The following is a 24,080-nucleotide window of genomic DNA, read 5'->3' as shown; positions in this document are numbered from 1 at the left end:
AAAATCGTGACTGACAACAGGTATATGTTATTATATAAAAGTAATGGTCAAGCGCGAGCAGTACTCGTATACTGAGCGTCCCGTACAAACTTATTTAAGTATGTATATATTTAGTCCAGCTTGAGAACTGATAATATCAACGACTTTTACTTGTTATCGAAATCGATACCGGAAAGATATTGATGCCGGGACTTCCAAGAGCGCAACGTAGTAAGTCCTTTTCAGCTAGGTGTCTGGATACTTTTGATCACATAGTGTATAAATACGTTATCCGATAATTCCTCTGCTCTGAAAATGTGGCATGAATTTGCTCTTCTCCCACTTTTTATCAAGCCCTACATATCTTCGACACGATGCGCTCCGCCTAGCCTTTCGGATCCACCTACCTTCTCCTATCCAGATCCCCCACCACAATATTAAATTCCTGGCCCTACCTTTCCATCTTGAACACCTCCAAGTAGCCTATATTACTCGAAAACATGACACTAGCCATCCACTATTTTCTCCCTGCTCCCTGATCGCGCTACTCTTCTATGTGCCTGCCACTACATCCCCCTACACTACATCACCATCCTATCAGCATCCTGCCTCAACGGAACTTATATTGCCTCCATTACTATGAAATCCGCCCCGATATATACCTGTCCTACCAGATATAGGAGAATCCGTTCCTCCTCTCAGGGCTCCCTTCCTCACCACTCCCCTCCTCCCACATCCCAAGGCTTGGTTCAGAGCCACATCCCTCTACACCCTCCCTAAACCCTCCTCAAATCATCAGCCCTTACAAACCTGTCCCAAGCAGTATCCAAAATAGTACAAGCCCATGATACAACTACGTCTGGCAGTCTACATACAAGCTTCATTTTATTCATCTGTGTATGTAATGTAATCAATCTACAAATTAGCTTTATCCTTTAACTTATGCCTCTGCTAACATGTCGTTTTGTGTTAAACATTCATTTGACATTTATCCGTCAATACACATTTCCATTAGTCAATAAATCAGCTTTTATCTTTTTTTTTTTTGTTTAACTGACCATTTGCCTCTTCATTATCTAAGGAGTACGTTTTTTGTAAAAGTTTTACAAGCTTTTGAGTGACGAGCGGTGAATAGTGTTACTGGCAGGCCACTCCCGTAACGAATGGGGCGTGGGGCATGAAATAACAATAAAATAAAAAATGCCCCATTGTATTTAATTTTGGAATGACTTCTGTAATTAGTTTTTATTTCCTGAATATTTTGTTAAATTGTGAACAACTTTAAACTGTCGTCGGAATATCTGCCTTTGTAGTTCAATGGTCATAACAGCTGACTGTCATGCGGGTAACCTTATTTCGTTTTACGGTACTGCTGTGGATTTTTCGATCGTGTAAGGACTTGAATTGGATGCATTCAGCTTCGTGAGGCGAACTGAGCAGATACCTGAACGGCTAGTAGAGATTCCGAGGTTATGAAATCCAACAAGAACCAAGCGAGCTTTATCCTCACCACATGCTCCTCCATACCACCTCTGACGACGCCTTGTCAGAAGATGGCACGGCAGTTCATCCAATCCGATTTGCCCGTCTATGGTCAGAACGCGGAATTTTACAGTACCTGTAGCTTTTAAACTGTCAGGAGGCAGACAGATTTTTTATTCAGTTACATATTCTATTAGAAATCCGTTTGATTAATTACACAAAGATGAAAATATTGTACTCAATTTTACTTTTAAATGCCTCTCTTTCATTTGCTTTGTATAATTACCTGCATGTTACGCATGCGTCAGTGATCCCTAGGATAGCACTCCATGCTAAACATAATTGGTTGAAGCAAGTGTGGAAATTCTGACTTACCTTATTTTTAAATGGTTATGACTTCTTGCAGCGCAACAAAATGAGAGGCATACCATGAACATATTTTAATTTCTGTCGTTTGTTTTTAATCTCTTAATGTAGTAGCTAGTACATCTTTTTCTTTTATAGCAGATTATGAAGATGGCAATTGCATAGCCGAAACCGACAATTCCTTTCAAAGATCTTTGTGATCAAAAGAATTAAATAAAAAATTAAATAAATTAAATAAATTAAATAAAATAAGAACTCTTCTAATTGTTATTTCATGTCTGATTCCTTACAGACGTTGTCTTTTAGTGCGACTTTTATAAGTTATTGGCAGCCTCTATAAAACTGAAATTTTCTGTACCTATGTTTAATTGATACAATTACCATGAATGTATGAATCAGAAGTGGTAATTGCCGTGAACGGTGGAAAGTATTTTGTGAAACAGATCTTTATCTCTGGATATAAAATTCATTCATTGTCTCAAGCAAATAACAGGCACCACACTTTTTGTTAGTTCCATGATATAACTCATATTAAAAGATTTGTAACTGCCAGGGTATCACATGAAGTTACGGAAATGGTTGTGTGATGTGACACGCTCTCCAAAAATTTTTTCCACAAGACGTGTATTGTTGTTAGCAGTGTGCCCTGGAACGCCATCTAGCTGAAACCATGAACAGTTAATTCCAGCTTCTTTTAGCTGGCCAATCATATCCTGAATCGTTAAAAAGAAAATTCATTCTTGAAGGTTCCTTCAGATAATTAAATTCTGCATATTGCTAACAACATATCAGTACCCTAATCATGCAATACGCCTTCAAGCACATTACGATGATCCCCCTTGACCTTAATCGTGTGTTAAGTGTTTTAACGTGATCAGAGAGGCAGAACCAGGCCTCATCTGTATAACTGTTGACATCAAGAATAAAGAAGGTATTCCTCTCAATAAAAAATGTAAATAATTTTCAGCAAGGAATTTGATTTTGATTCACCACCTCCTTCAATTCATGCACCAGTAATCCACGATTGCCAGCCAGGTATCTTTTTCTGGTGCCAATTGAGGAAGTGATTTTGCAGGTCTCTGCTCCGTAGAGTCAGTAACATCCAACAACTTATGTTAGTTAATTAGGGTTGGTGTCACCGTTCGTTTGGCATCTAAGACTGGGCCTGTCGCTCCAGATTCATCAATAAGTCGACGACCCGCATTTCGAAGAGTACAATTGTTTCCGGCGTTATTTCAACTAATATCTCCCGCACTAAATCTGTATATCTGTCACTTTATCAAAACACATCTTCAAAAAGAAAAATGCTTCCCTCAGTTAAAAACACCATAATTTAAAAATATAGTGAACATCTAAACACTACATATCGCAATTAATAACTTTCATGAACTGAACCAAAGAGTTAAATGTTACATAACAGTAGAATCAATTTAAAAAATCGTGTATCCATGAAATAACAGTTCTGCTACCTTGGATTTTGTCAACTTTGTAATATCCAGTTTAATCTATATCCCTTGTTCACTGTCCAGTACACTACGACTTTCCGAAAACAGTATATTACTTCATAGGAACCAGTAGCGGAAATAATTGTAAAGGAACAAACGATGGTAACACTCACGAGAAGAACACGGTAACTGGCATAACCCGATTTCCCTGCAACTTTGCTCAGAAGAAGATCGGCCAAAATAGATGACCACATGTCTCATCTTATCACTCGATACTTGATAGTTTCTGAGAGAATGATTGTCAAAGTTTTCGACGCAAGCTAGATACCTTTTAACAAACTTTAAATTCAGCCAACATAGTCGCATGAGAGCTGGAACATCTAAACACAATCAGTAGCGTCCTCTATTTGAAACCCGATTATTGTTCGTATTTATTTTATTTTCTTCATCTGTCCATGTACGTTGAAGATTACCACATGAATGTTTCTTATCAAGAGAGAGGACAGAAGGGTACTATATTAATCGCAATATTACGATTGCCTTTCACAATAAGTGCCACACACATGTTATATAACTTACCTGTTAATGGTATTTTTAGGGTTCACAATCTTTTTAAATTCGCATATATATTTTAGTCTTACATAAATGCACGATTCTCGTGTTTTATTCCTACGTTTGTTCTTCAGGAAGATTTGGTGGATTCCCTTGGATGAAACTGACAGTAGAAACATTCTAAAGATATAAATTCCAAAAACCACAAGCATCACACGATGGCGTATTTGTCATTGCAGCATTTCTTTGTATGAATAGCACTCGCGAAAGAAACGTCCTGTACACGGTACCATGCTGAATATTTCAAGTGTTGGCAATAATTTTGCTGCCAATCACGCATAATCGCATCACATTCCCGAAAACTGGAATTTGGAAGTGATATGAATCAAGGTAGAGTACAGGACTATGACCGACAACAGTTACATTTCATTTTGGCATTCATTTAATGTTGCTTATGTACTACATTCACCACACATAGGATTAGATGAGGAATAATGACAACGTTGAATAAAGTGTTCTCTGGTTTCAAGCCATGTCAACTGATTAAATTCACGCGAGCTTTCGGCCAAGCACTCCTTGGCCATTGTCAAGTGGTATGACTGCCAGTAGAGTGCTGATACGCCCCTTATATACAGTAGCGTCCGGCCACCGTCTGTGTTTGGGGTGTTACGGGTGATTTTAATTCCAATGGCTTCTTTAAGTATACATCTCCAGAAGCCGTTAGTGCGAGCCATGAGGGATGTTTCGTCCAATTTTATCCTGTGTCCGTTTTCTAAAGGATACCCAGCTAAAGCAGATTTCTCGGATAGCGTAAGTGATAAAACGTTTCATATTTCTTCCTGCGTTGCTCGACAATGCGTACTGTTTATGCGACGTACGATTGGCCACACTATCAGGGTATCTTGTAGACTGTAGGTTTTCTGAGACATGCTACGTCTTTAACTGGTGTCATTGACTGATTGTTGTCGGAGGTCTGAACATCGATCTGATCGTGTGTGGTTTCAGCAGACGGTTTATCTTGCTCGACACGGGGCCACAGAACAGAAAAAAGCAAGTTTCTTTTCCTACTCCTCGTCGGTGGTCTTGCTTGAAATCATTTCATTTATTTGATGAACGTCATAGCCGTTGTCCCTGAAGACCTTGCACAGGTGGCTCAGCCCATAGGGCAGGTTATCAGCGTCTGTTATCATTCTTGCACGATACACGAAATTTCGCGGGTATTCAGCTGGGTAGCGTCGTCCAAAAGGCGCGATCTCTCGGCAAGCCGACTTGCCATCTTCAGGTGTCCTTGGTGCCTCATTGATCTCTGATGGAAGCCGACTTAATATAATCTCCACCCCTCTGCCGCAGCATCCGACTGGAGGCCGTGCGTTCCTGTGCGGGCTGATGATGGCAAGGTTATTTCAGTACGTAATGGGAAACAACGTGTAGTAGTCTTCTATGGACATGGGTGGATAAGTGAAGAACTAAAATAATTATAATGATTGGGTTTCGAATGTAGTATACAAAAGTGTGATGCCAAGTCGCTAGCCACCGTGTCATTCCTTCAGCTTGATAAAAGGCACATACAGTACCTCGAAAACTTTACCCTGTCTTCCCTGAAATGGTCGAATATCTACGGATAAATCGAGACACGCGTTCGCGTATTTTGACCCCTCTTCCACTGTGTGAAATTTCTGGGAAATTCGGTTATGGCACTTGCCGTGTTCTCATCGTCAGTTACAAGTATGCATTTTGTCATTTTCTGTAACCATTCTTATCCCTGTACGACATTCACCTCTAGGATACACGTGACATAATGGATGTTTCATACATAAGGCGACGTACATGCCATTTAAATGGCGGGAGGCCCGCGAAAGTGCAGTCCGGAGCAGAGAGCGCCCCCCTGCGGGCAGTGGCTCACCTCAGAGAGCAGGTTATGGGAGAGGTCGAGTACCCGCACGTACATCTCCAGGTCGCTATCGGCGGCGTGCAGCGCGGCCAGCGCGTTGTACGACAGGTTGAGCGCCATGTGCGTGGCGGGCGCGGTGACGTTGTGGAAGGCGGACAGCGACAGCTCTTTGAGCCGGTTGTGCTGCAGGTCGAGCCTGGAGAGCGCCGGCAGGTGGCTGAGCGCGCCCGGCGCCAGCGCCGCCAGCCGGTTGTCGGCCAGCATCAGCGTGAGCAGCGCGGGCAGCTGGCGCACCGCGCCGCCCGCCAGCGCGCGCAGCCGGTTGCCGGTCAGCACCGCCGTGCGCAGCTCCGGCAGCCCCCACAGCGTGTCCTCCTCCAGCGCCTCCAGCAGGTTGTACGACAGCCGCACGTCACGCAGGTGCGGGTGCATCTGCACGAGTAAAGCGATCGCCACATTTCCCATTTGTTTATCACAACATAAAAAATTTAAAAAAAAGGTATTCGCGTATTTCGATGTCCTTTCCCTCTACAGCTCCCACAGCCTTTCCCAAGATGATCCGAAGTGAATAGATCTAGTCGTCTAACATAGCCATGTCTTTGTCTCTCACATCTATTTCACATACTACTGTAACACCCAGCTACCTACATCCCTGTCTCGGCATTTCTCTCCTAATTTCGGTTCAGAAAAGTGGCAAAGTGCACTTGGGCAGGCCAGCGTTCATCTCTCCATCTGACCATCGAGACTTAGGTTTTCTACAGGCCGAAAAGTATTTAAACCGACAAACTCTGGGAGGTTGTAGGAGACATCAAAACAAATATTTTTTCCCTAACGTCATTTTCTCCTATGAGGATTATTTAAACCGGTGGAGGCCGTATTACGCTCTGCAGTTGTTAGAGGTCGCATTACGCTCTTCAGTTGTTACAGAGTGTATTCCGCTCTTCAGTCGTAGGCAACTGCTGTCCACCAGTGTAGTTGTGTATTGTCTGTGTTTACTAATGGAGCGATACACCTGGAGCGAGTACACTAATATGGTTGGTCGATACTACGTAGCGAACCACAACGGACGAGCTGCACAGCGGGTTTATCAACAACAATATCCTAATCGCCGTATCCCGCATCGTACGTCCTTTGCTGCTGTGTACCAACGTCTGCGTGAGACCGGGTCATTTAGCAGATTACCTGGACAGGGACGCCGTCGCACGGTAAAAACGCTGCAATTTGAGGAAGCTGTCTTTCAGCATGTGAAGCTGGATCCTTGAATCAGCACTGGTGCAGTTGCACGTAACATGGAAACCAATCAGACGAATGTAAGAAAATTCCTTCGAGAGCAATTGTTTAGTCCATTTCACTTACAGCGTGTCCACTAACTAGAAGCAGTTGCTTATCCACCAAGAGCACAGTTTTCGCAGTGGTACCCGGAACAGTGTGAAATGCTTCCTACATTTCCATCCTCTGTGTTGTTTACCGATGAAGCAACGTTCGGGCGTGATGGAGTCTTCAACATGCACAATTCCCATGTTTGGAGTGAGGATAACCCACATGCCACACTTACTAGCGCTCATCAAGTGCGGTTCTTCGTTAATGTGTGGGTCGACGTTGTTGGGGACTGTTTAATTAGGCCGTATCTGCTTCATAGGCCATTAAATGGCAGGGACGATTAAAATTTTCTCGCCAGAGCATTGCCAGAATTGCTGGAAGACATCCCGCTCTCTACAAGGCAACGCATGTGGCGCATGTGGTTCCAACATGGCGGGGCGCCGGCACATTTCAGTCGTCGTGTCCGGGAATTCCTGGACCAATGGTTCCCAGAAACGTGTATTGGCAGAGGTGGTCCTGTACCATGGCCTGCTCGATCCCCAGATATGTCCCCTCTGGACTTTTTGTGTGGGGAGAGATGCACAACCTTGTTTACGCAACCTGTTGCATCAGAAGAGGATCTGGTTGCCCGGATAGTATCACCAGCAGGAACAATTCAGGATACTCAAAAAATGTTCAAATGTGTGTCAAATCTTAGGGGATTTAACTGCTAAGGTCATCACTCCCTAAGCTTACACACTACTTAACCTAAATTATCCTAAGGACAAACACACACACCCATGCCCGACGCAGGATTCGAACCTCTGCCGGGACCAGCCGCACAGTCCAGGACTGCAGCGCCTTTAGACCGCTCGGCTAATCCCGAGCGGCAATTCCGGGCACTCCTGGGGTTTTTGCCCGTGTTAGACAGAACATGATCCGAGGGTGTAACCTTTGTTTGCGTGTCAATGGAGGCATTTTTGAAAATCCACTGTAATTGAAATTGAGTTGTGTTAATGTGTTGTCTCTTGGTCATAAGAAAATGAAAAGCTGTTTGTTGGTTTAATTAATTTGTCGTCTACTGGTTTAAATACTCCTCATAGGGAAAAATATTTGTTTTGATGTCCCCTACAACCTCTCAGAGTTTGTCGGTTTAAATACTTTTCACCATGTATACTTTCGATTAATTGGTTTAGGCAAATGTGTATGACCCAGTGCAGGGATGGAGTGATGCAGGCACAATTCATAGTACTCCATCCATTTCACTTGTCAGTGAATTTGAAGAGCTGCTTAAATTGATACTAAACCAATATAACACACTTCGTCTGATAGGCAGCCAGCTGTGCCTCGGATATGTCCCGTATCAGGTAGAAGCAAATGTGAGTGTGTGAGTCGTCCGCAGTTGCAACTTACAACAAATAATGGTTCACTTTCATGTACATCTACATGCTTACTCTGCAATTAAAAATCAACTGCCTAGCAGAGTATTCATCAAACTACCTTCTGTCTATTTCTCTAGCTTTCCACTCCCGAACAGTGCGCAGGAGAAACGAACACTTAAATGTTTCTGTGTGAGAACTAATTCCTCTTAATTCGTTATGATGATCATTTTTCCCAATGTGCGGTAGAGGACTACAAAGTAACTTCACGCTCTGAACAGAAAGTAGGTGATTGAAAGTTCATGACAAGAACCAGCTGCAGCGAGAAACGCCTCTGTTTTAATGATTGTCACCCGAATCACGTATCAGTCCCGGGCACTCTTGGTTCAAAATGGTTCAAATGGTTCTGAGCACTATGGGACTTAACTTCTTTGGTCATCAGTCCCCTAGAACTTAGAACTACTTAAACCTAACTAACCTATGGACATCACACACATCCATGCCCGAGGCAGGATTCGAACCTGCGACCGTAGCGGTCCCGTGGTACCAGACTGTAGCGCCTAGAACAGCTCGGCCACCCTGTCCGGCCCCTGGCACTCTCTCCCACATTTCACGATAATACAAAAGGGACTGCCTTTCATCGAACTTTTTCGATGTCCTCCGTCTTTCCCATCTGATGTAGATTCCACAGCGAAAAACAATTGCCCAGAAACGAGAGGACAAGAGTAATGTAACAATTTATAGTAGACCTGTCACACATTGGAAGTGTTCTGCCAGTAGATGGCAGTCTTTCGTTCGCTTTCCCCACAGAATTATCTATGTGATCCCTTCTGTTTAAGTTATTCGTAATAGTAACCCATAGGGATTTACTTCTGTTTACAGTCATTAGATTTGTGCGACTTAACGTGTAAAAGAAATTTAGTGGTGTTCCTTTAATACTCATGTGGATAACTTCACACTTTTCATTATTGTGAGTCAATTGCCACTTTTCACCGCAATAGAGATATCATGTCTAAATCGCTTTACAGTTTGTTTGATCATATAATGGCTTTACAAGACGGTAAATGACAGCATCATCTGCAAACAATCTGAGAAGGCTGCACAGATTATCACCTAAATCGTTTATGAAGATCAGGATTAGCAGAGGGCCTGTAACACTTTCTTGTGGAACGATAGATATTTCTTCTGTTTTACTCGATGACTTTCGTTCAAATACTACGAAATGTGACTCTTCTGACAGGAACTCAATTCGCCCAATTGCGGCAACACTCCATAGGCACACAACTTGGTTAGAAGTCTCGTGTGAGGAATGGGTCAAAAGCCTTCTGGAAATCTAAAAATTTGAAATCAGTTTGCCAACACCTGTCGATAGCATTCATTATTTAGTTAGTATAAAGAGATAGTTGTGTACTGCAACAAAGATATTTTCTTGATCCTTCCTAACTATTTGTCAATAAATCGTTTTCCTCGAGGTAATTCATAATATGAGACACAGATTATCTTTCAAATCCTACTGGACATATGTGTCAGTCATATGCGTCTGTAATTCAGTGGGTTACTCCTTTCTTCGGTACTTGTGTGACTTATTTCACTTTTCAGTCGTTAGGTACTGATCTTTCGACAAGTGAGAGGTTCTGTGTGATTGCTAAGTACGTAGCTATTGCAGTAGCATACTCTGAAAGGAACGTGACTTTTATACGGTCTGGACCGAAAGCTGTGATTTAAATAAGTAATTTTAACTGCTTCACTATAGCGAGGTCATCTACCTCTAAGTTACTCATGTTGGCAGTTTTTTTCTCCTTTAGATTCGAAATCTGGAATATTTACTTTGTCTTCCCTCGTAAAGCAGTTACTGAAAACCGTGTGTGGTATCTCAGCTTTAGTGGCAATTTCATACTTAATATCACCACTGTTAACGCACAGTGAAGCTAGTGATCACGTCCGGCTGCTGGTGTACTTTCCGTATGACCAGAATCTCTATGGGTTTTTCTGCCAGGATTCGACACAATGTTTCTTCATGGAAACTATTAAAAGCATCTCTCATTGAAGTAACGTGGCAGAGAGCGATGGAAAGTCCCCTCAGAGTATATTTCTCGATGCCAAATTGCACATACTGAAGAGGCTGTCTGGGCAAACAATGTGGGAAAAGGGCGCTACTTTTAAATCGTTGACTGTTGATAACTTTGGAAAAAAATATATGTCTGTCATCTGGGCTTCGATGTCATACAAGGAACATTCTAACGACTGGGAGAGAATGTCGACAAGTGCTGCTCATGGAATTCCAACGAAATTCACGGTTTGCAGCTTTCTCCACATCGACTGTCACTCTTAGGTCCTTATTCGAGTATAAACCTTGAACCAGATACTTCATGACAAGATCGGTGGCGATTATCTATACTTCAACCATTGGGATGAGAATTGTGCGGTTGCCCTAGATAAATTCCCCCGTTGCGTTTGATAATGAAAGCAAGATGGAAAAAAATCAAACACGATCATGGGATCTGTTGACCTAGAAAAGTGTTCGACAATGTAAAATATTGCAAGACGATAGAAACCTCGAGAAAAAGTGGGGTAAGGTAGAGGGAATATACAGTATGTACAGAAACCCGGAGGCAACAATAAGTCTCGAAGATCGAGAACGGAGTGCTAGGATTAAACATAGTGTAAGATGGAGATGTAATTTAACATCGAAGAAGTAATGACGAAAATGAAAGAAAGGTACAAGCGTGGGATTAAAATCCGGGGTAAAAGGACATCAATAATAAGATTCCCTGATGACATTTCTATCCTGAATGAATGTGAACAAGAAACCAGGATTTGTTGAATGGAATAAACAGTCTAATGAGTACAGAATATGGATTGAGGTTAAACCGGAAGAAGAAAAGCTTATCCCAGATGCTTAGTTGTCTACAATGATATCCTGTATGAAAAGGGTACACAAATTTCTTGTCAGTTATTGATTAGGTTCAAAGCAGTACAAATACTGTCAATCTACTACAACGTTTCAGAGCTGTAAAACTGTGAAACGCTGAAATAAAACGTATCGTACAAGGAAAATATGAGTAAGTTACTATTAGAATCAGTCAATGGATTTATGGGGAGCTGTCGCCTTAACCGCTTTGGTCATCCGTCTACAACTCATGGCCTACACCAAACTTCCCTAAGCTGTCGCCCATGTGTCACAACCTAAGCTCATACGTTTCCAGGAAGGACAAAATTATTGAGAATCCCAAATAACAGTGCCGGTGATATTAAGAAGTACGATGCACTGTTCCTTGGGACATACATGCAACCATACGTACTTACAAAGTAATGCGAGAGCGACTGCGGTAACGGTGAGAGAATTTTTCAGAGAGCAGTGAAAGAACAGGAACGTGGGGCGAACGCTTTGGAGACCATTGGCGCATGGCGGCGCCGAATACATGGAGGACTGTCTTCGAGGTACTCTTCAGGCGCCCACGTAACCTAAGCATCGACTGTGCACATGTGACTACGGCTTGTGCTATATGCCCCACATGCTGAATTCTATAAGAAAACTCTCGTTCGTTATAGTGTGCAGTAACAGTTCTTTAATGACAGCTGCGCATTCCTCTGGAGTCTCACTGTTATTTCCTATAGGCTTGGGCAAGTAATATTCTTGAGACTGTGGTCGAAACTGCGATCTCTTCACAGGCCATAGCACGGACACTAACTCTAACATAAAGTCATGTGGCATGCACTGATCAGTGTTGGTAACGCTTGTGTTTTGGGAAAGTTTGTAGTAGACTGATTTTGCCACTGCTAAAATATTTTTACTGCATTGCCAAAGTCTTAGTGAATGCACTAATTTTCCTTATTTGGTGTTAAGCTATTTTGGTTTCTTGTTATGAGCTTCCTGCTTGATATTATTCCATAATGTAGGGCCACACGTATCTGTCCAATGCAAAAGGTGCAAAAGGGATATTGTATCCATCCAATGTGTGTGTGTGTGTGTGTGTGTGTGTGTGTGTGTGTGCCTCGTTATTGTCTTACACCCTGGACTCAATTTATTTGCTGCAGTTTAAACTTTAAGTATGAATGTAACGTTATGGATCTTAGGCGGTGATTCCAAGTTCCCATTCTATTTTTGGCTCGATAATTGAGAATTTCGAGCCAAAACTCATTTATAGATTACGAAACTTAATAATATAGGTTTGAAGAGTGATTTATTTCTACCTTTATTTGAACTGTAGGTATTGTTATTCATTTGTGCACCCACTGATACGGGAATTTATTGAGTGGGAACCAGTTAAGGTTCTATAATTCCTGTGTTCATTTTAATTAATCTTTTGCGATTGTGTTACTCAGTTGATTTGGTAATCATCGCTGAGAAGCCAAGGACTGTAAGTGACAATTTTTTAATATTGGTGATTAGTGTGGATTTCAGGAGTTAAAACAAACACAATTATATGTGACCAACAAATCCAACAAATAAAATTGACAAGCAGTACAGTGCTGGTGCTGACCTCTAGTGCCTGAAAAGAAGACTGATAAAACAATTATATATATATATATATATATATATATATATATATATATATATATATATATATATATATATATATATATATATAACTTTTTTCTTGCAAGCCAAGGACATAAGCGCACTTACGTCTCTTGGATACCAAATGATTGAAGATGACAAATAGATCTGGCTGAGTCTTTAAGAGAAGCTATTTTATTTAAAAATATTGCTTCATTTCCTTGGGATTTATTACTATTATTTCACATCCTACACAACCGATTACTACTATTGACGTTGTTAGAGTGTACAAAAAGGTTAACATCTTTGTCAAATGTGTGGAACAGAAGAAAGTGAACAGAAAATTCATTTAAGGGATTGTAAATGTTTTACCGCATCTTTAAGTATTTTATAATAAATAAATTTACAAATACTTTATTATTAATTGAGTGAAGTACATGTGTTAATATCCATCACTAAGCAGTATACTCTCTACATTGCCTGTTCATAGTGTGGGTTAGAAAATTTTTAAGAATAGAGAATGCATACGTGATACTATTTACTTCTTATGCACACGATGACGAGAAATCTATTGAGCCTGATGTAGAATTTGATGAATCTACTGGAAGTGAATGGCCACATCTAAACGAAAGGAAGAGATTAAGAAAACTGGAGAGTTAGAAAATAAATAAAAATTCCAGCCGCCGAAATGAAGGTAAACAACTTACACACTGACAGTTGAAAGTTCATGAACACAGTGTTAACAACTGCAGATTTATATAAACGAAAATGTTTAATGGAGATGAGAGACTACAAATATTTGATGAATATGGGAATCTAAAAGCTGGAATCTCTAAACATCATTCAATAATTCTTCGGTTTCAGTACAAGAGCCAATGTGGCAAAAAAAGAAGCATCCATGCAAAAAATGTTAGCTGCACTTACAGTCTGAAAAGATTCAGAGTATGTAAATAGTTTCTCTTGCTGACATTGGATGTAAGTGACAAAAAGGTTACCAATGTCTTTTCTAGGAAACCTCCCACTTCAGTTCTTACAAAGTTCCTACAAAAAAAAAAAAAAAACGTTCAGATTGTTGAGGACCATATAAACTCATTTCCAATATACATCAGTCATTATAGTGGAAGGAAATTTCCTAACATCAAGTATTTGGAAACTACGCTAAATATTACCAAAATTGAGGAACTCTATAAAGAGTTTTGTGCAGAAAATAATTTACCAGCTGTTGAAGAGAGTCACTAAAAATTATGTACAATACAGCCTTAAACCTAGGTTTCGATACACCTTGTACTCATACTTGTATGATATGTGACTAGTTGCAAAATTTGATAGTCCATGGAGACCCTAAGAGCGTTCAGACTCTGACTCTTGAAACGGAATTACATTTGCGTAAGGCTCAGGCAGCCAGAGAAGCAAAAGACGTCAGTGTGTTTTGACCTACAAAAGACACTCCCTATAGCTAGGCTTTCTGGCAACAGAGCGTATTACGCCACACAGCTGTGGACCTACAATTTCTATATACACGGTTTGGACTCTGCATTTGCAAGAATCTACAACTGGCATGGGAGTCAGGCACTTATCGATTCTAAGAAATTATTTCGTGTCTTTTACACTACGTAAGTTAACTGCCCTTGTGAGTAAACTAAGTCACAGCATTCAGTGACAAACCTAGGGTCTGCCGTTACAGTACCCAGAATACACAAGCTGAAATTGTAGAACACAGATTCACTATTTATGATCATTGTCATTCCTGTAAGGAATGAAACCAACAATTTGGAAATGCAACCAAGATTTTAGAATTTTTGGGAATTTGTACCTGTTGAGTGGGTTTTCTCTTTTCCAAAGCCAAAAGGAAATTTAAGATTGTCCAGATGATTGACAATGATTTCATCACACTAAGTGATCCTTACCTCAAGGACTCAGTGAAAGGCTTGAAAGAAATGCAGTGATTTCATTCTCAAAAGAAGTCACCCTTCATTTTGTTTTATTACGTATCTCTCAATGAAGAGATGGAAAATTTTCAAAATGTTAATAACGAAAAAGCTCATCGTTGTGGCAGAAATATCAATGTCTCCCCTTCTCTAGAAATAAATAGTGAATAACCTAAGTTAAAATATCTGAAATACAGAGACCTACTGACTCTAATTCTTTTTATGCCACCAGTAAATCATGAACTTTATCCGAAAATTCCGTACCATGGAGCTGCAAGAACACTGAATCCAATTAATCAAATCATAAAAAAGTTGGTTGTTATTCATGAAATAAACATGATTGGACGTTAGAAACAGACTTGTAGTTATCTCATAGTCATGTTCAACTCAACTGTTAAGCTACTGCCTGCCATTAAAGTTTTTCTGTTTATTTTACAGTGGCCCATAACATTTAAACAGTGATGAACAAATAATAACTTACAAAATTCAGCATTGACTGTTCTGGACACGGAATGCGTTAAAGTTTCAAAATTTTACAAATAGTTATTTTTTCTCAAGTTGTTTATTGAATTTTACAGAGTGTCTTTACTTTGAACAACATTTACTCAAACTAATACCTTGTTCCTTATACTCCTTGGTATCTAAGAGTCTCTATAAGAGAAGTTACTGATAAACTGTGACACAGATAAAGTATACTTGCACTCCTACAGCCCTTGGCTACTCACACTCCACAGACTATACTGCGGCTACACGATCATAACATGATTAAGATTTTAAATGAGTTTCCTAATTCATTTCATGCAAACAGGGCACATACTATTCATTCCTCAATATTTCCTTAACTGAATTAGACCTACCCATTTGACAGCCTCAGTATCAGCCGCATAAATCAAAATTTTTGTGTTAAATATGTGAGGCCACAGCCTATGTATTTGTCGTTGAGAGGTGTGGAGCATCCACATCATCAGAGAAGTTTCAAAAACTATGGTAGCCATTTGAAAGCAGTGATGCCTATAGTAGCATAGTTGTTTAGATGACATATCTGTATGAGTGTATAGGGGCCTGAAGATGCTGCCAATGAGGCACTGAAACTGGTAGTCAAATAAAATTCTTCATAAAACAGAGGCTGTCTGTAGTTATTTTTTAAGTCTTTGACCAGCTGCAGTCCCAATCCCTCTACACAAGAGAGGACTACCGAAATTTAATTTAAAATAAGTGGCATAGTTACTGTATGTTCGCATTGAAACCTTTTATACATCAGACTTGTGCCCGTTACGCTAATCTCGTATAACTTCTCTTTAAATTTTAGACTGGTAGCATGTTTTTCGAAAATAAGCATGTTATTGCTTAGCTGTGCTTCATTAAATTGTTGAGATGCCATCAAAACAGACTAATGTCATTTTTGGAGTGAATCTATAATTTTTAAGTCAGGGCAAGGCTTTCAAACATAAAGCTAAGTGTTTATAACTATAGGGAAGATAAACCTCCTGAACTTATCGCGATTGAAAACTAACGATTTCATACTTCATGACGCGTAGCTATAAATTTATTGGGAGTAAACAAGAGCATCTGAGCCGTGGTACGAATTGCCGTTTTGAAGAGCGCGACGTAGCGCGTAGTGTGAAGCAGTCGCCCTCCGTTTCTGGCGGTGGAGCCGCTGTGGCAGTCGCAGCTTTGGTGTCTCCCTCTGGTGGAAAAGGGGGAAGGTTGCCTTTTCCCGTGCATTTAAGGGGCGCTATGAGCTCGCCAGTCGGTCAGTCTGGGTCAGTCTCTCGTCCCCAGCTTGCTAGTCTGTCGCTCGTCCTCATTTGTTAGGCAGTTAATGCCTGTCAGTCGTTCGAAGTGCTAGTATGTCTGTCGTTCGGATCAACCTTTAAAGCTGGCAAAATGAGAGTTTTTCCACTCCGCCAGTAAGAGAACTCAGCGAGTGGTCGCCCAGTCGGGGATTAGTTCCTGCATCTGAGTCTGCACATTAGGCCGGCAGTCTGCTCGAGTTTGCTCAGGCAACGGTCATTGACGGTTGGGTCGATCGGTTGGTCGGTCGCGCACTGAGACACAAGATGACTGCTCCGTCTTAAGCATCGGCGCACGTGAGGTCGCCATGTGAGTCCAGTGGGCTGCGGCGTATAGCGAGGGGTAGTGACTTCGCGGTCGACACGAGAGCAACAGGAGTCAACCCACGACATCAGTCTGGCCGGTGTGAGCTGCGACGCCGTGAGACGGGAGACTGACGCGCCTTCCTGCGTCCGTTGAAGCGGCTGGCAGCGGACGGTTCCGGAGAGCGATTTGGGGGTCCTGCGCCAGGTCTTCTCGATAAATCGCAGTTTATTTGAAGTTAAATGATTGGTGATATGTTGTTTGATTTACTCTTGTTAAATTCTACTTGTTTTCTTGTTGAGGTCACCAGCCGTTTTGGTTTGGGTTCGTCCCACCATTCTTCTCCATTTGCCCACCCGCGGGAAGGTGGTTGTTTATAAATTGGGTGGTCCGTGTTTCCCTTGTGGAGTAGGGGCTGGTTAGAGCAACCTCCGGTTCGGGTTGTTCAGTAATCTCCCTATTAACGTACCATACGTTAGTAACTGCCTGTGTCACGTTTGTCGAATTTGGTGTGTTATCGAAGTTGGAGTGTAACGGCCTAACACCTGAAATATGTTCTGATCTTTGGAAACTTTGATATTATTGCTTATGATCTGTAGAGCATCTTGACTATTGTTTGGCCAACCTTGTAGAATTTTATATAAGATTGCATTTCATGGGCTTTTATTTAAATGATCATTTTAGCGAAAGCAAAGAGAGCTTCACTCCAAGTTTAAACGCAGCCAAAACCTCTCAGACAAACAGAAGCTAAACGATGTCAAAGTTAGCGTAAGGAGGGCAATGCGTGAAGCGTTCAGTGAATTCGAAAGCAAAATACTAGGTACCGACTTGACAGAAAATCCTAGGAAGTTCTGGTCTTACGTTAAATCAGTAAGTGGCTCGAAACATCATGTCCAGACACTCCGGGATGATGATGGCATTGAAACAGAGGATGACAAGCGTAAAGCTGAAATACTAAACACCTTTTTCCAAAGCTGTTTCACAGAGGAAGACCGCACTGCAGTTCCTTCTCCAAATCCTCGCACCAACGAAAAAATGGCTGACATCGAAATAAGTGTCCAAGGAATAGAAAAGCAACTGGAATCACTCAACAGAGGAAAGTCCACTGGACCTGACGGGATACCAATTCGATTCTACACAGAGTACGCGAAAGAACTTGCCCCCCTTCTAACAGCCGTGTGCCGCAAGTCTCTAGAGGAACAGAAGGTTCCAAATGATTGGAAAAGAGCACTGGTAGTCCCAGTCTTCAGGAAGGGTCGTCGAGCAGATGCGCAAAACTATAGACCTATATCTCTGACGTCGATCTGTTGTAGAACTTTAGAACATGTGTTTTGCTCGAGTATCATGTCGTTTTTGGAAACTCAGAATCTACTATGTAGGAATCAACATGGATTCCGGAAACAGCGATCGTGTGAAACCCAACTCGCTTTATTTGTTCATGAGACCCAGAAAATATTAGATACAGGCTCCCAGGTAGATGCTATTTTTCTTGACTTTCGGAAGGCGTTCGATACAGTTCCGCACTGTCGCCTGATAAACAAAGTAAGAGCCTACGGAATATCAGACCAGCTGTGTGGCTGGATTGAAGAGTTTTTAGCAAACAGAACACAGCATGTTGTTATCAACGGAGAGACGTCTACAGACATTAAAGTAACCTCTGGCGTGCCACAGGGGAGTGTTATGGGACCATTGCTTTTCACAATATATATATAAATGACCTAGTAGATAGTGTCGAAAGTTCCATGCGGCTTTTCGCGGATGATGCTGTAGTATACAGAGAAGTTGCAGCATTAGAAAATTGTAGCGAAATGCAGGAAGATCTGCAGCTGATAGGCGCTTGGTGCAGGGAGTGGCAACTGACCCTTAACATAGACAAATGTAATGTATTGCGAATACATAGAAAGAATGATCCTTTATTGTATGATTATATGATAGCGGAACAAACACTGGTAGCAGTTACTTCTGTAAAATATCTGGGAGTATGCGTGCGGAACGATTTGAAGTGGAATGATCATATAAAATTAATTGTTGGTAAGGCGGGTACCAGGTTGAGATTCATTGGGAGAGTCCTTAGAAAACGTAGGAGGTGGCTTACAAAACACTCGTTCGACCTATACTTGAGTATTGCTCATCAGTGTGGGATCCGTACCAGATCGGGTTGACGGAGAAGATAGAGAAGATCCAAAGAAGAGCGGCGCGTTTCGTCACAGGGTTATTTGGTAACCGTGATAGCGTTACGGAGATGTTTAACAAACTCAAGTGGCAGACTCTGCAAGAGAGGCGCTCTGCATCGCGGCGTAGCTTGCTCACCAGGTTTCGTGAGGGTGCGTTTCTGGATGAGGTATCGAATATATTGCTTCCCCCTACTTATACCTCCCGAGGAGATCACGAATGTAAAATTAGAGAGATTAGAGCGCGCACAGAGGCTTTCAGACAGTCGTTCTTCCCGCAAACCATACGCGACTGGAACAGGAAAGGGAGATAATGACAGTGGCACGTAAAGTGCCCTCCGCCACACACCGTTGGGTGGCTTGCGGAGTATAAATGTAGATGTAGATGTAGATGTAGATGTAGTATAGAGGGTTAATATTTTAATTGTTAGTGTTTTGTACAATTTCCATCCCTCCTACAGGGGGTGCAAAGTTTGTGTGCTTGTGTAAATTGTTAAAACTCTTAGTTTACAGTTATCTGGTGTGTTGCAGATTTGCACCAGTGTAGTCTCTCAGAGGCCGTTGTGAGCGGTCGTAACTACGACCGTGTCAAAAGGGAGCGGCAAGGTTCTCTGCCCAAAAGATCACACAATCCCAAATTGTTTCTTTCTGCCTCTGAATAAATTGTAACTCTGATATTTAGAGCGTGCTTTCCGATTATAATTTTAAATCTGTTTCTTTTAAAAAATGCTTTAGGCACTATTAAACTGAATAAAATTCCCATTTGGTAAATGTAATTTGGTTATGGTTTCATCAGTTACCCCGCCTTCGGTGGCCGAGCGGTTCTAGGAGCTACAGTCAGGAACCGCGCGACCGCTACGATCGCAGGTTCGTATCCTGCCTCAGGCATGGATGTTTGTGATGTCCTGAGGTTAGTTAGGTTTAAGTAGGTCTACGTTCTAGGAGAGTGATGACCTTAGAAGTTAAGTCCCATAGTGCTCAGAGCCATTTGAACCATTTTTTCATCAGTTACTTCCTGGCAATTACTTCCATGCTTACATAGTGTGATTAAACATGTTCTTGATGAATCGCTAGTAAATATAATAAATTCTTAAGAATATTATTTGAAAATAAATCACGGTTCAGCATCATTATCTGCAGTATTAAATGGTTTTCCCATATGCAGATGAAGCATAAATGGAAATATTTCTACCTTGCAGTCCGCCAGTAGTAATGAATAACTGTGCATACCTCAGGGTGGAAGAACCCTGGCGGAAGGCGCGTCAGCTTGTTGGACTCGAGGTTGAGGTACTGTAGCTGGGAGAGTGGGTGCAGATCGGTCTGCCCCAACGTGCGCAGCTCGTTGTTGTCGAGTGCCAACCAGGCGAGCGCCCTCAGTGGCCTCAAGAACTCGGCGGGGAAGTCCTCGCGGTCCAGCCCGAAGCTGATCTCCAGGCTCTCGAGGCTGTCGGCGAGGTCGGCGAGGGCCTCCGGGTGCAGGTGGCCCAGCTTGTTGAAGGAGAGGCTCAACTCGCGCAGGCGCGGCGCGTGCGCGAACGCGTGCTCGGCGAGCGCGGCGATGCGGTTGTTGCGCAGCAGCAGCGTCTCGAGCGAGGCCGCCCACTCCTCGAAGTCCTCGGCGCGCACCTCGTCGATGCGGTTGTAGCCCACGTTGAGGTGCAGCAGCCGCGTGCAGTTGCGCAGCGCCACGCTCGGGATGTGCGACAGGCGGTTGCCCTCTAGCGACAGCACCCGTAGTGATGGAGGCAGCGTCTGCGAATCGAAGAGGCTTGTATCTAAGTTCAAATATTTGTAGCAAAAAGTAACCAAAATTTGTGAACAGTGTCTGTCTTAGCTATAAACTTTACGTCTTTCAACAAGTAATTTAGCTAGTCATGCATGCAATGCTGAGGTACAGAATTATAACTGCATGCTTGATTACGTTTTGGTTCACTTTTGGAATGCAATACAGCAGCGATTCTGTGTGGCATGGATAAGACAAAACCCTGGTAGATTTTTGAGGGTATGTGTCACCAGATGAGTATGCCCAGTGTAATAGTTCTCTATTTGCGTGACTATCACGGCGCTCCAAACCCAGTGCTCGATACCAGTAATATCGTACTACTTTTCTGCGACGTAACAGACATTTTTTGTGACAATATTCACATTTGGTTTTATTAATGTACAGGTAATCCGATGTATCGATATATTACAGTGATATGGTTCTTGTGTGTATTCATTTCTGTGAGCCTCTCAAAATCTTTGACTTACGAGTAACCGTTTTTGGCGTGAATGCTCACAGAGCAGTCTTTGTTGAGCTTTGGCAGAAGTTAAGTTGTTATTTCACTTTGTAAAAGAACAGTCAAGTCTTGTGTTTGGTGAAAGTGGAAATTAAATATATGAAGATTGATACAAAACTGTTTTCTTGATGATGTGACAATTAAGAAGAAGTATATGTGAATTTACAAGAAGTTTAATCAAAATGTGGATCGTGAACACGAAGTCAAAATTACTTCTGCCATACCATTGTTCTGATCTGGAATTGTTTGATCATTAAGAATTTCCAAAAAAAACGCATTTGTTAGGTCTTCAAATATTGCTAAAATACAGATCTGGACCTTCTAGCAGTCAAAGTGGAATCACCCTACAATCAACAAGATGAGCCATAACGACTTCGACTAAATCTATGTGGGAATCCATTCAAGATAAATCCCAAATTAAAGACTTTTTTACAGTGACCTCATTATTTCCATTCTGAGGATACCATCCACAGTCAATAACTTTTTTGTTGCCCGATAAAGCGAACATATGCAAGTGGTGGTATCGTTAGACCAGTTAACACAGTTACTGTAAATTACGAACCAGTGGTATATGGGTGCGAGTTGGAACTCGATTGCATCCAGTTCATATCAAGTTAATTTGGTGGCGAAGAAATCTGCATGAGTTCACTATAATGCTCTTCAATTAGCTGTAGTGCGATTCTGGCCTTGTGATAGGGACTTTTTTCTAATTCAAACATGCTTTGCACTTCAGTAAGGCGTCAAGCCTTAATAGATGTTTGTCGTCCACAACACCATTCTTTCACCCAGTTCACAGCTGTCAAGGTACTTTCAGTCACTCCCATACAACCCAGGATTCCACAGGTGCATTCGCTCAGGGCATTATATAGTTACCAGCCTGCATTCTTTGTGTGATGAATACTTTGAGCTGTTTTTCGACTGGAACGACCATTGACATGATTTAGCAAGAAACACGATTTATTTGACCAGGCAACATGATTCAATACGTTCATGTTTCAGGTTTGATGATCCTGTGCCCACTCTGATCGTATCTGATAATGTTGTTGAGTAAATATGGGATGATGTAGGGGTCGCCTGTTGTGAAGCCGTATGTCCAACAATATATTCTGAACAGTGAGCTTCTAAACACAAGTATCCACACCAGCATTGTACTCTGACACCAGATCTGCGACATATCGATAACTGTCCTACTTTATAGAGTGGGCAAGCCTCTGACATGTATCTTGTGTGATACGAATGTGGTATCCATCAGCTTGTTGCCTACTAATGGTTTCACCGCCCTTCAATAAATTTTCGTAGATGCTCACAACAGTAACTCGTGAGCAGCCAACCAGTTTCGTTTTTTCCGAAATAGTTGCCATGTGTTGTGCCATTATAATCTGCACTCTGCCCAAGGTACTTATATCAGTAGATTCCCACATTTGACGTCTGTGTCGCCACTAAAATCATTCCTCATTCTTCTCTGTTCCAGAGACAACTTCCTCATCACGTCATGTGCCCGCAGCCCCACAAGTTGTATGTAATCCCACGATGCACAGTGGTAACAATGTTATAGCTCATATGCGTACATAATGATGATTATATATGTTATAAAATTCAACCAAAAACATGAAGGTTATTTTAAATTCTGCCAATTTTAAACATTGGACTGTTGTGTCCTTCATCGAGATTACGTCACATTTCAAGAATGTAGACAGTTTGATATTTGAAAATCTTACTGAAGTGTACGACTTGTAATGTTATGAATCACAGCTCCAATCCCAGACCAGCCATTCCTATATGATTTCCCAAACTGGATGAAACTCAAGATAAATCGTTCGATAATTTCCTGACTGATATTGTCCTCAGTCTATAGACTAACTTAGTCCATGGACTACATTAATCTTAACTTTAAGAGGAAGTTGAAAGGGTTCTGTAGTCCCCTATCATTATCATTTTATTTGCTTTCCAGTGATACATAATTCTCTGGCATGGGTAAGCGAATGAATATAGGTGTGTTTCATTTTGCTATACGGTGGTTTAGTCTGCTGCAGAGAATCAGCGGTAGTCGTACAGAATGGCCAAACCCTGTTGTTTTCAGGTATTCAAAGAGGATTTCTCCCCTTGTGCGAAAGTTACCGGTGTTAGGTTGGTGGCGGAAGTCTCATCTCTGGGTTTTCCTGGCCAAGGGGTCGCGTGGGAGACATTCGAGTGTGTGAGACGGACAGTCTGCTTCCAGCTCGCCGAGGGCCTGCAGCCGAAGTATCTTCGAAGAAGGGCGAGTTGACTTAACCGCGTGGCGCGTTGTCACATAGCGAGAGGGGAGCTTTCAGCTATTGGTCTCGCGTTTCATCTTATGAAGATTGATTTTCTGGGTCGCAGCAAGGAATGCATAGCTTTTGCAAACTTTCAGTTTGATTCCTAATGCAGACTTGACTTTGATCCGTAAGAAGAACGTAGCACAAAGGTGTTGCATACATTGAAGCCCTCTCGGTCAGTGTGAATGTTTGCGTGCCTGCAACTGCGTGTGTGTGCGTTCTAATCTTTCCCGAATCTTGGTAATTTTTGATTCTTTGTGAATTTTCTTTGTCTCATTACTTTATGTCCGGTGGAAACCATCCACATGGGTCAATATTAACTTTTGTTGGCCCTCTGCCAATATCATTTGTTTATTCAAATGTGTTCTCTGTAAAATGTTAATTGTTCGCGACTGCGTGGTTTGATGTTACTAA

The 24,080-nt window shown here is 41.8% G+C and overlaps 1 protein-coding gene across 1 annotated transcript in view; it reads right to left on the bottom strand.

The window, feature by feature from the left end:
- LOC126160051 (chaoptin-like) overlaps positions 1–24,080 on the bottom strand; it is a 149,793-nt gene that overhangs the window by 22,750 nt on the left and 102,963 nt on the right. The window contains exons 6-8 of the mRNA XM_049916861.1: positions 20,648–20,842; positions 20,321–20,599; positions 5,728–6,147 (exon numbers count right to left, since the gene is read on the bottom strand). Coding sequence (XP_049772818.1) covers positions 5,728–6,147; positions 20,321–20,599; positions 20,648–20,842 — 894 coding nt within the window. The remainder of the gene's footprint in view (positions 1–5,727; positions 6,148–20,320; positions 20,600–20,647; positions 20,843–24,080) is intronic.

This window comes from Schistocerca cancellata, chromosome 2 (assembly GCF_023864275.1).
Source record: "Schistocerca cancellata isolate TAMUIC-IGC-003103 chromosome 2, iqSchCanc2.1, whole genome shotgun sequence".
NCBI classification, from domain to species: domain Eukaryota; kingdom Metazoa; phylum Arthropoda; class Insecta; order Orthoptera; family Acrididae; genus Schistocerca; species Schistocerca cancellata.
This window is presented reverse-complemented; position numbering and strand designations above follow the sequence as displayed.